The sequence below is a fragment of the Budorcas taxicolor genome, chromosome 2 (assembly GCF_023091745.1).
Source record: "Budorcas taxicolor isolate Tak-1 chromosome 2, Takin1.1, whole genome shotgun sequence".
Taxonomy (NCBI): domain Eukaryota; kingdom Metazoa; phylum Chordata; class Mammalia; order Artiodactyla; family Bovidae; genus Budorcas; species Budorcas taxicolor.
Window position 1 is genome coordinate 178,616,006 of NC_068911.1, and position 17,277 is coordinate 178,633,282.

At 57.3% G+C, this 17,277-nt stretch overlaps 1 protein-coding gene across 1 annotated transcript in view; it reads right to left on the reverse strand.

Moving 5' to 3' along the window:
• Positions 1-789: 789 nt before the first annotated feature.
• Positions 790-17,277, reverse strand: part of IGSF21 (immunoglobin superfamily member 21) — a 274,650-nt gene continuing 258,162 nt past the window's right edge. The window contains exons 5-10 of the mRNA XM_052635761.1: positions 15,250-15,365; positions 11,376-11,850; positions 2,600-2,685; positions 2,043-2,235; positions 1,589-1,627; positions 790-863 (exon numbers count right to left, since the gene is read on the reverse strand). Coding sequence (XP_052491721.1) covers positions 790-863; positions 1,589-1,627; positions 2,043-2,235; positions 2,600-2,685; positions 11,376-11,850; positions 15,250-15,365 — 983 coding nt within the window. The remainder of the gene's footprint in view (positions 864-1,588; positions 1,628-2,042; positions 2,236-2,599; positions 2,686-11,375; positions 11,851-15,249; positions 15,366-17,277) is intronic.

The following is a 17,277-nucleotide window of genomic DNA, read 5'->3' on the forward strand; positions in this document are numbered from 1 at the left end:
GTACTTGCCTGGTTTGCATTTTTTTTGTGAGCTTTGATGATCCACCATAAGAGGGTCAGCCACCACCTCCTTAGCCTGGGCCCCAGAGCAAACACCCAGGGAGGAGACCCTGGTCCAACCCCAAGCCTGGAACCCAGCCCAGACAGCCTCTTGCCTGAAGCAGGGCTGCAGGTGAATGCAGACTGCTGTGCTGCGCTCAGTCCTGTCCGACTTTGTGACCCCATGGACTGTAGCCCCCCAGGCTCCTCTGTCCATGGCCTTTTCCAGGCAAGAATACTGCCGTGGGTTGCCATTTCCTCCTCCAGAATCCAGACTAGATCAGCTGAACCACTTGATCCTGAACATGAACATGATTATTAATGCCTGTTATTTCATGCCTCTGTGATTCGGGTTGCTTTGTTACGCAGCATCATTGTGGCAAGAGCTGACTATTACACCTGGCCCTGAGGGAGCGTAGATTTCCTGAGCAAAGTCTCTGGCAACCTCCCATGCCTGGATTTGGCTGAGACGAGGCGCTGCCCTTCCACCCCTCCTCCGGGAAGGAGCATGCCCTGTCGCCCCGTCACCGCCTGTCCCAAGGCTGCATGCCGGGAGGCGCCCCGTTGCTGGTGTAGAACGTGAAGAACTCAGAGCCACAGACGGAGGTGGGGAAAAGTGTTCTGTATTAATTAAACTGACCGAAGGAGCCAAGACATGGACAGAAAGAGACTAAGAACAAGACTGGAAATAGTTTAAAAAAGAAAGCCGGTCGCAGAGACGCCAGTGCCAGAGGGAGCGGAGGCCGCGCCTTCACGTCAGCTCCAGGACCACTGTCAGGGCGAGCACCAAGGTGAGCCGGACACCAGCGGGGCCAGATGCGGAACCTGTGCGGGGGGCGGCGTCAGGGCAGGGGCCCTGCGCTGCCTCTCTCGGGGGCATGGGGGGGGGTGTGGGCCCTGGGGACCCCAGAGCTCTGGAGGGCCCTGGACGAGACTGCACTTCAGTGCTGGGGCACGCTGGATTCTAGCCCCAGCCCTGCCATCGGTCCCAGCTGACTGGGTGTGATCTCCTCCCTGTCCCAGGCCTGCTGGGCGCAGGCCGGGCTCCCTGGGGGCCCCCAGGACCCTGCAGTGGGGACCAGGAGTGTAGGGGGACACATCGTGAAATGTGGGGTCAGCTCAGTGTGGGGAGGGGAGGGCTGCAGGCCTGGGAGGGGCATCCGGGCCCTACGGGCTGGTCTCCAGGTTAGGGCCAGCCTGGAGACAGGGGCAGCATAAAGGACCCTGCTGAGGCATTGGTCTGCGTGCCCAGCATCCTGTGAAGTGGCCAAGGGCCCCAGACCACAACCCCAGGGTCAGGGTTGAACACATCCTCCTGGGGTCATGGAAGCTGGGCTCCCAGAAAGACCTAGTCCCTGGAGATCCCTGCTGGCGGCTTAGGGATACTGGGTCCCCCTTAAAGGCTTTAGTGCCCAGTCCTGACCTTTGACCCAGATTCTGCCCAAGTAGAGGACAATCCCCTAAGGCCTGGGGGAGGGGCAAGCGCAGGCAAAGGGAGCGTTTGGGGGACCAGAGCTTTCACGCTAGAAGCTCTGAGGTTGGAGACTTACCATTGGAATCTTCTGTTCCTCTTGGGATATTCGGGTTTTCTGTCGGGAAGAACAGAAAGAGAATTAGCGCACGGCCGGCATTCAGAATTCGGCAAAGGAGGCCCCTTACCCAGCACTTGCTGACGGTCACGTCACCACGCCTCTCAGGGCAGGCACACGGCGTCTGCGGGCTGGGAGGTATTGGCCCCATTCTACGGAGGGAGAGACTGAGGGAGGGGAAACGGCTTGCCCAGCGTTTCCCCGTCAGTCACCGAGTGGGAAATCTGAGATTTGAACCCAGGGCTCCCAAGCTCCAAAGCTGCTTTCGTTTCACCTGCAGCATGCCAGTGCCTCACCGTGGGCACCTCCTCGGGGCAAATTTGGGGAACTTGGGCCCCTGCTGCGCCCACCTCTTTGGGACAACCCCACCCAGCCCTGGGTAGCCCTCCTGACCCCCTGGTCTGGCACAGCATACCAAACACGATGAGCCGAGTGTGCGTGTCGGTGGAGCCCAGCGGGTTCTGGGCCATGCACCGGTACATGGAGCCGTTGAGCTCGGCGGGCACGCGTTCCAGCACCAGCTCCTTCCCGTCAAACTCGGCGCTGCCGTCCAGCAGGCGGCTCCCCACCCGCGTCCACGTGAACATGGGCTCCGGGAAGACCTCGTTCTGTTGGCCAGAGCAGGGGAGGGCGGAGTTATAGGAGGACCCTTCCTGCCAGAGCGGGAAGGGGGCCAGAGGCAGGGCCTGGCGGGGCGCGGGTAACACATTCTCATCCGCAGGGTTGGGAGCGGCTGCCCGGAACCTTGGGAAGAAGAGGACTCTAGGGCTGAAAAGAGGGTCGAGCCCACATGCCGCGGGGCTCTGAGCTGCAGATGCGCGGGCAAAGCCATGCGTGCCGTCTCTCAGGAGGCCGACTCTGCCATCAGGCACATTAGGAGACTGGGTGCTGGCGGGGCTGGAGGCCAAGGGGAGGGAGGCTGGGGCCCCGCCCACCTCCCGGCCCCTCTCAGCTGCTCAGAGCGAGGCTGACCTGAAAGCCGTGGACCAGGATCCTCACGGTGTCCCCGACCCGGGCTCTGCTGGGCGTCATCATGATTTTGGGTCCTTTAGGGGCAACTGTAAAGGAGGAAAAGGCCGGGTCAGAGGGCTGTGTGCTTGCGCGGGGAGACGGGACTCAGCAAAGAAAGGAGGGGCGGGGGAACGGAAGAGAAGGCTCCCATCCAGTGCGCTCACTCACACACAGTTCCCGAGCCCCGGCTGAGAGCTGCGCACTTGATGGCACCCAGAACACACCTCCTGCCCTGGTGGGGTTCACTCAGTGTGGGCAGAAGATGAGTGCAAGCCAGTGCGACGAGGGGTCAGATCACAGATGCCCGGGGGACGGGGAGTCGGGGATGCCCCAGGGAGGTGCCACCCAGCGATGACTCAGCTGCAAACAGGGAGGAACCTGCCCCAGCAGCCAGTACCGCTAGAAACTCAAACTCGTATGTGCACTAAACGCTTGTGAGGTGGGGTCTTGCCATGTTGTCCCCGTTGTACAGTTGAGTTAACTGAGGCTCAGAGAGGGGAAGAAATTTGCCAAAGGTCACATAGTGAGCAAGCACCAGGGTCAAATGTCGGGTCTCATCATTCCTGCCCCAGAGCACTTTCTTCCAAGTTAATCTGACCCATGGGTTTTTTTTTTTCTGGAATCTCTGGATTGGAGGTGAGTGGAAGGTAGTGAAATATGGGGGGAGCCATCTCCTTCCTTGGGCCTGGTCTGTGTCCTCCCGATTCTCTTCCCCATCTGGCGTCACTTCTTTCAAGCCCCTTAATGTCTCTGAACTTGGGAGACGTGGCGCCCAAGGCAGGCCTAGAGACTATCAGGGCAGGAAGAGCCACGGAGATCACCGGCTTCATCCTCCCAGGTTTCAGATCGGAAAACCGAAGCCCAGGGGTTCAGTTCAGTTCAGTCGCTCAGTCGTGTCCGACTCTCTGTGACCCCATGAACCGCAGGACACCAGGCCTCCCTGTCCATCACCAACTCCCAGAGTTTACTCAAACCCATGTCCATTGAGTCAGTGATGCCATCCAACCATCTTTTCCTCCGTCGTCCCCTTCTCCTCCCGCCTTCAATCTTTCCCAGCATCAGGGTCTTTTCAAATGAGTCAGTTCTAATCAGGTGGCCAAAGGATTGGAATTTCAGCTTCAACATCAGTCCTTTCAATGAACACTCAAGACTCATCTCCTTTAGGATGGACTGGTTGGATCTCCTTGCAGTCCAAGGGACTCTCAAGAGCCTTCTCCAACACCATAGTTCAAAAGCATCAATTCTTCGGCGCTCAGCTTTCTTTACAGTTCGACTCTCACATCCGTACATGACCACTGGAAAAACCATAGCCCAAGGGTAACAAAGGGGTTTATCCAAGGTCACCCACAGAGCCAGTTTCTCCTCCCGTGACTTTCACACCAAGCTTCTGTCTGCCAGATCCTTCCATCACTCACTCGTTCATCCAGCAAGGAATTACTGAGCCAGCTGCTTGGCAGGGCTGGGGACACGGTGGTGATGGAGGCGTGTGTCTGCTGACACGGAGCTCACACCTTAGTAGGGGAGACATTCGACACAAAGTAAGTACATGAACAAGAGCTTATCAGAGAGGCTTAGCATCGTGGAGACTCGGACCAGTGGGGAGTCAGGGTCTAAGTATCTCCTCCTCCGAGCTGCTATGTCAGCTGAGAGGAAGCTCCCGAAAAGGGTTCCAGGTAGAGGGAACAGCCAGGCCGTGGCGCCGAGGTTGAAGGCCGAGGGTAATGGGGGTGTGGACTGGGCCAGACCCCGCAGACTTCTCGGCCAGGGAAAGAGGTAGAGTTCAGATCGGATCGGAGTGCCCCGCTCTGTGCCTCTCTCTGCGAGCACCTTCCAGGGGCGGCAGCAGAAGAGCTCTGTCACCAGGCTCTGGGGCCGCCCCGGGGTTTCCTCATCAGCCCCACCAGCTCCCAAAGCCTCTCTTTCCCACTCAGAGCTCTCAGAGAAGAACTCAGAGCAGCTGGCGGACGCGAGTGATCGCCCAGGCACTGCCAATTTCGTTCTCTGAGAATGACACCAAAGGACTGCTAATTAAATCACGAGCAAGACATCAGAAGGGCCACGTGGGGCAGAGAGACGCATCGGGGAAGAGCTGGGCCGCGCCAGGGGACGGAGCGATGGGGGGGTGGTGCGGGCAGCTCCCACTGCTGCGTCCACCATGCAGGAGAGGAGTCCCTATGCGCCCCTGGACCAGTCCCTTCCCCGGCTTCCCCAAATGCAGGATGGGAACAGCCACGGCAACCCTTGCCTGCCCACCACGCTGGGCTGTTAGGAGCGCTGGGAGACGGTGTGGGTTTGAGGGCATTTGTTCAGCACATCCTGAGTGCCAGGCACTCGGTTAAGCACCTTAGGAGGCATGATCTCATTTAAACCTCCAGCGTCTTGAGACTGTCCTCATAAGGCAAGGAAGGCCTAGGGGAGTCAAGTCACTTTCTCACCTTTTTCATGAACTCTCCATCATCTGTCCAGATACCTACCCATAACCCTACCACTCTGCTCAGCCACCCACCCATTCCTGTGCTGTATGTATCTAGTTCTTTATTGGGCACCTAATCTGCACGGGCCACTCTGCAGGGCAATGCTGGGGACACAGTAATGAATAACAACAGCCGCCTGTATTTACCGAGTCCTTGCTCCGTCGCTATGGGAAGCACTCCGATGCACTGCCTTGTCTAATCTTCACTGAGCCCTGTATCATGTGAATAAGACCCTATCCACAGACAGCTTAAACTCCAGTGGAAGATCCAGGCAATAAGAAAATATATCACATACTTGCATGCATGCATATTCAGTCATGTCTGTCTCTTTGCAACCCCATGGACTGGAGCCCCTCAGGCTCCTCTGTCCATGAGATTCTCCAGGCAAGAATACTGGAGTGGGTTGCCATTTCCTGCTCCAGGGGATCTTCTCGGCCCAAGGATTGATCCCCCCTCATCTCTTGCATCACCTTGCACTGATAAGCGGATTCTTTCTACCACTGAGCCACCTGGGAAGCCTCACACACACTTGCCGATGGAGATAAACGCAACGCCAGGAAACAAGCAAGGGAAGGAGTTCGAGGAGGGCCAAGAGGAGGCCGGGAAGGAGAGTTCAAGTGAAGAGCCTTTGGGTAGAAAATGTGAGCAGAGACCTGAGTGAAGGGGGAATCGAGATGATCTGGGGTCAGGTTATTCCAGGCAGAAAGGCAGGACAGTGCAAAGTCATGGCGGTGGACCTGAGCTGGGCGTATTCACGGAAGGGTGAGGAGAGCCCTGTGGCAGCAGCAGATGGAGCAGAGGAGAGCGTGAAAGATGAGCTCCATGGGGGTGCAAGCTTACACACGACGCAGTCTGTTTTGGGTTGCTTTGTTTGACTTTCATATATTCTTAAATCGTGATGAAACTCACAGAAGGGAAATGCACTGTTCTTAAGAACACAATTTGCTAAACCCTACTAAATGTGAACACCTGTGTAACCACTCTCCCGTTCAAATTCGAGAACGTTCCCATCCCCCCCAAAGGTCCCCTGAGACCTCCTCCCAGTCAGTTTCCGCCGGCCGCAGGTAAACGCTGCTCTGCTTCCTATCCTCAGAGGTTGTTTTGTCCTAGCAGCTCATACAGATGGAATCATGCAGTGTGTACCCCGCTGTCTGTTTTCACTCAGCGCAATGTTCTGAGCTTCATCCATGTTGTTGGCGTCTCAGGAGTTTATTCCTCTGTACTGATGAGAAGTGAACATCCAAGTCTTTGTGTGTGTTTAGTTGTGGGTGACTTTTTGAGACCCCCATGGACTGTGGCCCGCCAGGCTCCTCTATCCATGGGATTCTCCAGCCCAGAACCCTGGAGTGAGTTGCCGTTTAATCCTCCATGGGCTCTTCCGAACCGAGGGATCGAACCCACATCTCTTGCAAGGCCTGTACTGGCATGTGGACTCTTTAGCACCACCTGGGAAGCCCCAAGTCTTCGTGGATGTGTGTTTTCATTCTTCTTGGATAAGTGTTTATGAGTGAAATTGCTGGGTCACGGGGCAGAGGAGTCTTCTTACCTTTGTGAGCAACTACCAGTTTGCAGAGCAGCAGTGCTGTCTCACACACCCTGCGCTTGTGAAGGTTCTTATTATCCCACATGCTTGCCAGCATCTACTGCTGTCCATCTTTCTACTGCAGGCATTTTAGTCGTTGTGAACGGTATCTCACTTAGGCTTTCGGTTTTATTTCCTTAATGATATTATTTATATGCCTTTTTATACGCTGATTGGCCATTTGTATGCCCTCTCTTTGAAAATGCGGCGTTATTGATCTGTAGTGGTTCTTTGTATATTCAGGATATAAATCCCTCACCACACATCTGTGTCGAGAGTATTTTCTCTCAGTTTGCAGTTTGCTTTTTCATCTCACCTCATTCCATTTTCTTGAAAGTGTCTTCTTAGGAGCAGAAGATCTGAATTTTGATTAAGTCCAATTCACCAATTTTCAAATTTGCATTTAGTGCTTTGGGTGACCTTTTTAAGAAATCCTTGCCCGCTTCAATGTCACAAAGATATATTCCTGTGTTTTGCCCTAGAGGTTTTTATGATGCTGGGTTTTACGTTGAGGTCTGTGACTCATCTCGGATTAATCGTGTGTATGCAAGGTAGGGGCCAGGTTCATCTTCTCCTTAAGTGTATCCCGTACTTCCAGGCCCATGTGTTAAGAAGAGTTCTGTCTTCCCATTGAACAGCCTGGGGGGACCTTTGTCAAAAACCCACTGACTGTATGTGGGTCTCTTTCTGGACTGTCTTTTCTTCTATCAATCTGCCTACCATCGTAGGGTTTGGGGTGGGTGTGTACGTGGATTTATATTTTAGATCAGGCAGGGTGGAGACTAGGAAAGGACACGAGCGGGAGCAGAAAGGCCAGTTTGGGGCTGCTGCACGGATCCAGTGTGAACTGCCGGTGCTTAGATGGGGAGGCTGGAGAGGAAACCACGAGGCGGGTGGTGGTGGGGTCGATTCTGAGGGGGAGCCACCAGGGCGTTCGGTAAAGAATCCCCTGCAGTGCAGGCGACCCTGACCCAAATCCGCTGGAGAAGGGACAGGCTACCCACTCCAGTATTCTTGGGCTTCCCTGGTGGCTCAGCTGGTAAAGAATCCGCCTGCAATGCGGGAGACCTGGGTTCGATCCCTGGGTTGGGAAGATCCCCTGGAGAAGGCAAAGGCTACCCACTCTAGTATTCTGGCCTGGAGAGTTCCATGGACTGTATAATCCATGGGGTCGCAAAGAGTTGGATATGACTGAGTGGCTTTCACTTTCAAGGATGGCTTGGCAGTGGGGAAGGAGAAAAGGGGGGGAAAGTGGGTGACTCCAAGCGTTCTGCTTTGATCAATGGGAAGAAGGTAGTTGGCGTCTCCTGACACAGACTCTAGGACCACCAGGCCTCTGTCTTCCTGGGGACAATGGCATCTGAGCTGAGCGGGCATCCCTGGCAGGGGGAATACTACAGTCCATAGGGTCACAAAGAGTTGGACACGATTGAAGCAGCTTGGCGCGCACACACACACACACACGCACATGCACACACTCATGCACACATGCACACTCACACAGACACATGCATGCATGCACGCACGCACACACACGTGCGCACATGCACACACACATGTGCATGCACACACACACACACAAAGGGAAAGCACAGGGAAGCATGCCCCAGCCCTTGCTGGCCTGACCTTTAAAGTCCTGAGCAGGTGCTTGGCATGCGTGCCCTGAGGTCATCTCTGCAGCGCGCTTTCCCACCGCATGGCCAGAGTGCAGGATGCCTTGACTGCGTGACGCGCAGACCCTCGCTCAGGACCCCTCTGGCTCACACCACCGTCCACTGGCCATAGCCACTGGCTCCCTGGCTCCTCACCTCAGCCACACCGGTGAGCAGTAGGGCGCAGTGGTTAAGAGCACAGCCTCTGGGGTCAGGCCTGGCTGGGTGACCCAAGGAGGGCTGCTCTCAGCCCGGGTCCCCTCACTTATAAAATGGGGACATTGATGGCACCTCTCAGTCGCCTCGTAGGGTCCCTGCAAGAAGATCTTGCGGGGAAAGCATCTGGAACAGAGCCTGGCTCCAGGGTGCGCCCCACACATACACGAGGTTACAATTGCTCTTCCCACTCAGCAGGTCAGGAAACGAGGCTCAGAGTCCCAAGAAGCTTGAGACCCGACCAACTGACAGTAGTTGAGATGAGACAGGAAGCCAGCCTGAGGGTCTCTTCACTCACACAGCTTATTTGGCCCCTTCCCCTGGGTGGCCCTGCCGGGTCCCCTAATCCTGTGTCCGTCATGTCCACTGCCTGTGAGCCGGCCTTTCTCCTGCTCTGGTGACGATGACTGGGGGTGCATGTCACGGTGGCGCCACACGGAGGGAGGAACCATCTGGGCGCAGCATCGCTCCATCACGGGGAGCGGGGGGAGCTGCAGTTTCCCCTTCCTGGCTGCTCAGAAGCCTTGTCTGCTCTCAACTTTTTCATTCTCTTGGGGTGGGCCAGGGAGCCCTCTCGTGGGAAGCCAAGGCTTCGGTGAGAGAGGCCAGGGGTGGCCTCCACGGATAAAGCCTCCTGAGGAGGGGTCGAGGCTGCTCTGACTGACAGCCTGGAAGTAGACTGTGTCTTGCAGACAGGGAGGCTCAAATGCGAGAAAGCGCTCTGGGAAGGATGGAGGGTCCAGAGAAATGGGGGGCGGGGCTGCCTGGCAGAGTGAGAAGGCTGGGAGAGGGGCCTGGGCGTGCTCTGCGTTGGAGAGAACCTGGAGCCTGACACAGGGCCTGCCCGCAGCGGGTGCTTGCTAAGCTTCCCTGGCGTGAAGAGCAAATGGCACTTACGGGGCAGGCGCTGGGGCAGCAGACGCCCGAGGCAGCTCAGCGAGTGGAGGCTGGGGCAACACACGCTGGAGTCACCCCTGCCCTACTCACCATGGACAGCGTGCTTCACCTCCCCGCGCCTCAGTCGCCTCCTCTGTGCTATGGGGCACTGCTAGGCCTAACCTCATTGAGTGACACGGGGGTTAACAATCGGGGTATCTGCTGGGGTCGTGTGAGGAAAGCGACGGTCTGTGGTATGCAGTAGGTGTTCAGTAAATGCTAGTTAGCACTTATGATCATTTTCTGTGTGGGCAACTGGCCTCTGGGAATCAAAGGGACTTTTTTATTGGTCCTCAGAGAACTAACCCATAGCCAGCAAGGGTGCCCAGTCCTGGGGCCAGTAGGTTCAGTGGCTGGCATAGGGGGAAGTGGAGAAGGCACCAACAGAAGGGCTAGGAATCCCAGCTCTGCTGCTTCTAAGTTGGTGGCTCAAAGGAAGGGATCCCACCAACGTGAGGCTCAGTTTTGCTCACCTGTAAAATGGGACTGCATGGTAAACTGCCTGTGAAGAGTGAATGAGAGGACCCTGGCATATGTTCCTGGCGTATATTAGGTGTACACGTACACGAAATCTTTTCTCTTGGTGTCTGGTGCAGAGTTGGTGCTGGGTTTTCTGGTGGGCCTGCTGAAAGCAGAGATGCCCTCTGGACGCCGCCGCCGCCCGCCACTGCCCGCTGCCCGCTGCCCGCCGCCGCCCGCCGCCGCCTGCTGCCCGCCGCCGCCCACCGCTGCCTGCCACCTGCTGCTGCCCACTGCTGCCACCCGCCCAACACAGGCTGGGGTCTCAGTCGCCAGCAGTCACTGTTCTCTGTCCCTGTTGTGGGGGCTCTGGGCTGGGGGCTGCGGGTGTTTCCAGGCAACTGCTCACCACTGGGGGAGCTGCAGGGACAAGCCCAGGCTCCTTGGGCTACGAGTTGAGCTGCTGGGTGCTGAAAGTCAGGTCCAAAGTGTTGTGAGCAGAGGGGACCAGTCCAGGGTCATTGAGACCATCTCCCTGCCCTACCCCACCCCAGTCAATACGAACGCTGGCTCGAATGGTCTCATATTTCTAGAGAACATTCCACATGTTGCTTCGCCCTGCTTCTACTCAGCTGGGAGATGGATCAGATCTTAGGGAGCTGCTCTGGGGACAGGCTGAGCTGGCGCTCTGTGGGAAGAAGAAGCAGGTCCCGGCGGGGCACTGGATTCTCGGGCTGAGCTGACCCTGGGCATCCAGTTCCCTGGTTGAGTCAGTTCCCACATCCCTGCAGGTGCAGAGTCTCCGTGGTGCTCAGCCAGGGTGGTGCCCTCCCACAGCTGGTACATTCCCCGCCCCTTGCTGGCCAAGCTTCCATAACCGCTAGCAGTCCTGACCCTGATCCGACCAGCTTGCAACCTGCCACGCTCATGATCCGTGCCTGGTAACTCTTCCCTGGGCTCGTGGGTCTCTTATTCAATCGAGAAAACCCCCTTGTCACCTCCATGTCCTCATCTTTCCCTGACCTGACTCAGCAGCCCTATCTTACGAGTCCTACCTCCTGTGTATCCTTCACTCGCGCAGCAAACTTCCCTGGGACTGGTACCTTCCACCCATCTTCAACCTTTAAAACCTCCCGTGTTTCTAACACTGATCTAGCAAACTTCCGAGACTTCCATATTCCTGATCCTGTTGGACCAGACTCCCCAGACCTCCCTGTAGCCTCCCACGTCCTCCAACCCAGCTCAGCAAAACTCCCAAAGAGCCTGACCCTGACCTCTGTGCCCGACCCGAACCCCGGCTTGCTCCGTCTTCTCCCCATCTCTAGGGTGGCCAGCGACCCACCGCCCTGTTCCGAGGCTGCCCACCGCCCGGCTCTGCAGGGAGGGGCCGCTGCAGAGGGTCTCCCAGCGGGCCTCACCCAGCGTGACCTCGGCCTGCATGGGCATCGACAGCGCTGGGTGCTTGACCTCGCAGCTGAAGAGGGCCTCATTGTCGATCTGTGGGTTGAGCGTCCAGGTGAGCAGGGCGCGCACCTCCACCGTGCCGTCGCTGCCTGGGGTGTGGCTGTGCCGCAGGAAGTAGACGGGCTCCGAGCTGTGCACCCAGCGGGGGAACTCGCGGCTCACCACCGTCTCAGGGATGCTCTCGGTGGTCGGCTGGATGACGCTGCTGGGGTCCGGGGTCAGGCTGCGGGAGGGGCGCTCTGTGGAGGGACGCCCGCCCCGGGTCTCAGCGTCCAGCAGGGACAGTGACCTCTGCATCTTGGTGTCATCCAGGTCACGGTGCAGGAGGCTGCGGAAGGGCCTGCTGTCCTGGAGAGGACCAGAGCTGGCTGCTAGCGGCTCCGACAGGGGCACTGCGTCGATGGGTTCCCCGTCTCGCTTGAAATAAACCTGGAATCGCAAGGAAGGTGGGGGGAAAGATTTGGCGCCAGTGACCGGGGCCTCCCAAGGGGCTCTCGGAGGGACTGGCTGCAGGAGGCCCCTCCTGCTCCTCGTAGCCTTCTGGATGGACCCCGCTCTGGCCCTCCCCCTCCAGCACCCCTAGCGCTCTGAGGCAGCTCGGTTCAGCGCGGATACGCAGGCTCTGGTGGCAGAGGCTGAGCCGATGAGCTTCTCTGAGCCTCAGTTTCCTTACTTGTAAAGGGAATACTGGGTCTTCCCTGGTGGCTCAGCGGTAGAGAACCCGCCTGCAATGCAAGAGTTACAGGAGATGCAGGTTCGAGCCCTGAAGGTCCCCTGGAGGAGGAAATGGCAGCCCCCTCTGGTGTTCTTGCCTGGAGAGTCCCATGGACAGAGAGCCTGGCGGGCTGCGGTCCATGGGGTCGCACAGGGCTGGACACGACCGAAGCGACTTAGCACGCACGCCCACAAAGGGAATACAAACACCTACTTCCTGAGGCTGTTGGATGCTCAGAGACAGTGAGCAAAAACAGGACCCTGAACACAGCCCTTGGCAGCCCTTGCCCAACCCCAGGCTGCAAGGGGGTGGTCCCTGCCCACCTGGAGAGAGCAGGGCAAGAAGGTAGAGGGGCACCAGAGAGTAAATGAGATGTCAGAGGAGGAGGAGAGGTGTGTGTATTGTGGGGAGGGCGCTGGGGCAGGATGAGGCGAAAGCCGGCGTCCTCTCGCTTTCTCTGCTAATAGGGACTGAGTTTTGAGAGGCGGCATTTAATTTAATTTGCTGTCTTTTTATTTTGGTACATACGCCCAGAGGCCTGTGGGGATTGGGTGTATATATATATATATATATATATATATATATATATATATATATATTAAATGAGATAAATAAATTGAGGGAGGCAGAGAGAGGGGAGGCCAGGAAGAAGCTCTGGGGACGCCGGTGCCAGTGGGGAAAGGGAGCTGGGGGTGCTGGGAGGAGGGTGTGGGAGGGTGCGTGAAATGCAGGGTGTGCAGAGGCTATCAGCTTTTATAGCTCCAACGAAGGATCTCTTATGCACATAATAGCCTGCTTTGGGGTTTTTCTTTCTTTCCCTTTTTTTTTTTTGAAAAGTGCTTCAAAAGCAGGTTTGTAATTTATATCAAAGAATTCTTTCAAGTTCTGATGTCCCAGGCAAACATAAGGTGCCTGGAATGCGGGGAGATGAGGATCTCGTATATATTTGAATTTCGTATTGCTGTGTCTTAAATGGCAGGAGCCAGCGGGCTGGAGCAGGGGTCGGGGGTAGGGGAGCAGCCTCGGGACTGTGAGTAGAATTTTGTGTGTGCGTGCTGTGCAGAAAAGGAGTTTTGCTTTGGGGAAAAAGGCCGGCTTGTCTCACTTTAGGGAGGCCAGACCTCCTTATGGGTTCCAAGGGGGAAATCTTGGGACCATGTCCTGCCCTAACTGGTTGCTGGCTTTGAGGCTGCTTTTGGTCTGTGTCCTTGGGGCTGCAAGGCGAGGGGGCAGGACCTTATCACAGGCGCACTCTGCTCCCTGCCACGGCCTGCTGTGCCGCTGGGTACCTGCTTATTGTCCTGTATCGGTTCTCTTCACACCTGTTTACTCCTGTCCCGTCCTGGACAGCTGGGTCTCCCTGGGCCACGGCCTGGGGTGAACTGGCCCAGGTCCCAGGATCACCCCCCATGGATCCCACCTGTGGGACAGTCGAGGGTCTGGAAGGAGAACCGCCTCCCCACCTGGACCTCTACTACCCCTGCCCACGGCTCCACTCTGCTCGGTCGTGTCCAACACTTTTTGAGCCCATGGACTGCAGCCCGCCAGGCTCCTCTGTCCATGGGATTTCCCAGGCGAGAATACTGGAGTGGGTTGCTGTGCCCTCCTCCAGGGAAGCTTTCCGACCCAGGGATCGAACCCAGGTCTTTGGCATTGTAGGCGGATTCTTTACCACATGAGCTACCAGGGAAGCCGCTAACTCCACTCTACCCCTCCTAATCCCTGTGATGTGTGAAACTCACAAGGTCAAAACTGAAAGGGGCCTTGGGGGCATGCACCCCATGGGTTCTCGATACGGCTCAGGGAGCCCCATGAGCTGGGCTTAGTCGCTCAGTTGTGTCCCACTCTTTGTGACCCTATGGACTGCAGCCTGGCACGCTTCTCTGTCCGTGGGGATTCTCCAGGCAAGGATACTGGAGTGGGTAGCTGTGCCCTCCTCCAGGGGAGCTTCCCGACCCGGATCTAACCCACACCCCCTGTGACTCCCGCCTTGCAGGTGGATTCTTTAGCAGCTGAACCACAGCGGGGGTTGCAGGGAGCCCTGAGGGTTCCACAGACGAGCCTCAGGACCCATTAGGGCAACTTGCCCTTCCTTCACTTTTAAAGATCTTCTACACAGGGCTTCCATGTATATTTCATTTACATCAAATAGGTCCTGCTGCTTCTAAAAAGGCTGAAAAGCTGTAACATTGTCCACACTCTAAACCTCCTCAAAAAGCCTGAGAAGCAGAGGGGGGCTTTCCTGCTCAGGGTCACTTGGCACAAGTGGCGTCAGGGGCTGGAACCCAGCTCCGGGGCGCCCTGAGGTCCTACCGTCCCCCACCCGCTTCAAGCTGCTGTGACAATAACTCAGGAGCCGCAGCAACAGACTTCGAAGCGGTCGGCGGCGACGTTTAGTCGCCCAGTTGTACCCGACTCTTGCAACCCCGTGGACTGGGGTTGCCAGGCTCCTCTGTCCAAGGGATTCTCCAGGCAAGAATACCGGAGTGGGTTGCCGGGCCCTCCTCCAGGGGGTCTTCCCGATGCAGGGATGGAAGCTGCGTCTCCTGCACTGCAGGTGGGCTCTACTGCTGAGCCAGCAGGGAAGCCCCCCTCAAAGTGGGTGGAATGAGACTAGTAAGGAGTTAGCCAAAACAGAGAGTCCCCATTTCCTCCCCCCCCCACTTTCCTCTCCCCTTCCCTCCCTCCTTTCCACCCTCAGCAGCGGACTTGGAGCTGGAGGGCACGACCTTGAGTCCCAGCTCTGTCACGGATTGGGGGGGGGGGCCTCTCTCCACTTCGCTTCCCTTTCCGGGGCCTCATCAGTCTCCATCCTGTGCAGTGACTGGGGTGGGGGTGTGCTTGAAGCTGGGATGCCCTGATGGTCACCCTCACTGCAGCTCAGGGACTTCAGGGTCCAGGAGACGTGGGGGTCCTCCTCACCTCACCAGGAGGCAAGAGAGACTCAGGGACATCCGGGCGGGTCAGGTGAGCGGGCAGGGTCAGAGCAGGCAGACAGAGCAGAGCGCACCTACGCGGACAGTGGCCTCTGCAGGTGAGCTCCGTGCTGACACGGGCCGTTGGACGAGCCACGCAGGAGGGGACGCAGCAGGGGCGGCTGCAGCGGTACTCACCGTGGGCGCCGGTTTCCCTCCCGACACGATGCAGACCAGCGTGAAGTTCTGGGCTTGGTAACGGCTGAAGGGGGCCGGGGTGTCAGCGGCCACCACCTCGATGGAGGTGGGCGGAGCTACCCAAAGAGAAGCGCAGAGAGAGCGAGGCTTCACTGGAAGGTTCAGAAAGAGTTCACTGATGGCCTAGGGCGGGCCAGGCCCTCTGCTAGGCGCGGTGAAAAGTGACAAAGGGAAGGCTGCTCAGTCGTGTCCAACTCTGTGACCCCCTGGACTGTAGCCTGCCAGGCTCCTCTGCCCATGGGATTCACTAGACAGGAATACTAGAGTGCGCAGCCCTTCCCTTCTCCAGGGGATCTCTCCAACTCAGGGATCGAACCCAGGTCTCCCGCATTGCAGGTGGATTCTTTGCCAGCTGAGCCCTCAGGGAAACCCAACAGGCGCTGTGGCAGAGGACGAATGTTACACAATTCCAGGGCGTGCCCCGGCATCAAGTGCCGTGAGAATGGCGTCCCTGCTGGGCATACAAATGAGGGCCCCGCTGCCCGGGGCTTACAGCCTGTCGGGGAAGATAACCGGGAATGGAGAGATCACCATGGTCCACTGGGCTCAGGGCATCAGATACCTGGTGTGACCAAGTGTGCAGGGACCCACCCAGGCCTGAGGAAGTGACCCTGTGCTGTGATCTGAGGAAGCAGCAGTAGGCAGAGGACACGTGTGGCAGGTGGAAGGAACAGCATGTGCAAAAGCCTCGTGGCAGCTGGCTCAGGGTGGCGGGGGGGAGGGGAGGGGTGTGAGAGGCAGGATGTTGTGCTGGGAGGGCAAGGTGGGGGATGAGGTACCCAGTGGGGCTCGGGAGACTTGCAGGGCACCGCTAGTGGGTCACCACTCACAGCGATGTGTGGGGGCCGGTTCCTGCCAGCTCCTGAGAGCTGACTGTGACATTCCTGGGAATTGTGAACCAGTTTTTAAACCGCTGCTAGGTTGAAACAGATGGCCCAGTGGGCATCCTTACACCATGGAAATCAGCCACCACTGCAAATCAGGGCTTCCTTGTTTATTTCCTTCCCCTGCCCCCAGTCCCGGCGCGCACAGAGCAGGTTTACCAGCCCAGTGCTGGTTGTGAGTTTTTCTTTGTCCTGAGAGCAGTAGGGAGCCATTGACAGCTTCAGACAAGAGCAGAACATGATCTGAGACTGGAAACAGAGGGCTGTTTAAGCCAGAGAGATGGGTAGCTTAGACCATGGTGACCGCGGAGCGAGAGGACGGCGGCGGAGCGAGAGGAGATGCGCAGCTTAGACCATGGCGACCGCGGAGCGAGAGCACAACCGCGGGGCGAGAGCAGATGACTCTGGGAGGTATTTAAGCCAGTAGTCTGCCCTCTTTTCTTCTTTTCCCCCTAAAGTTGGCTTATCTTGTTGGTCCCGCCTCCTGCCAGCTCCCTGCCCTGTCCTCACCGCCCACCACTGGCTGGTTTGCCAGAGCCAGTGCCCCCAGGCACCTCGCGACATCGAGAGTTCAAACCTGGAGCCAGCGTTTCAGCGAGGTCACCACCACCTCCGTTTCATCCTTGGGCAGATTACCAAAGCCGTGAGCCTCAGCTTCCCAATTTGCTAAATGGGACTAATCCTTGGCAGACATATTCGAAGGATGAACCAGTAAATCGTTATGAAAGGGCTTAGCGCATGCTAGGAATTCACTGGTTATAGGATCCCTGCAGTTCATTTCTCCAGCCGCGTTGTCATCCACAGGACAGGAGCTAGAATCTTAGGCCTCTGCTTAGGAAAGGCTGTCAGTTCTGGCTTCTTGTAGCCTTGGGTCAAGTGCAGTGAGGGGTGGGGGGGGTGCAGAGAAAATGAAGAGGGGTGAGTGTTTCCTTCCTGCAAGGGGTTTTCACTCCAGTTAAGTTTAATTAAATCCGCGAATGTTTCCTGACACCTACTAGGTGCCGGGCACGGTGCCAGGTGCTGGCCGTAGGCACTTGGTGATGAAATGGATACGGCACTTCGAGCTCACAGTCTGGCAGGGGCG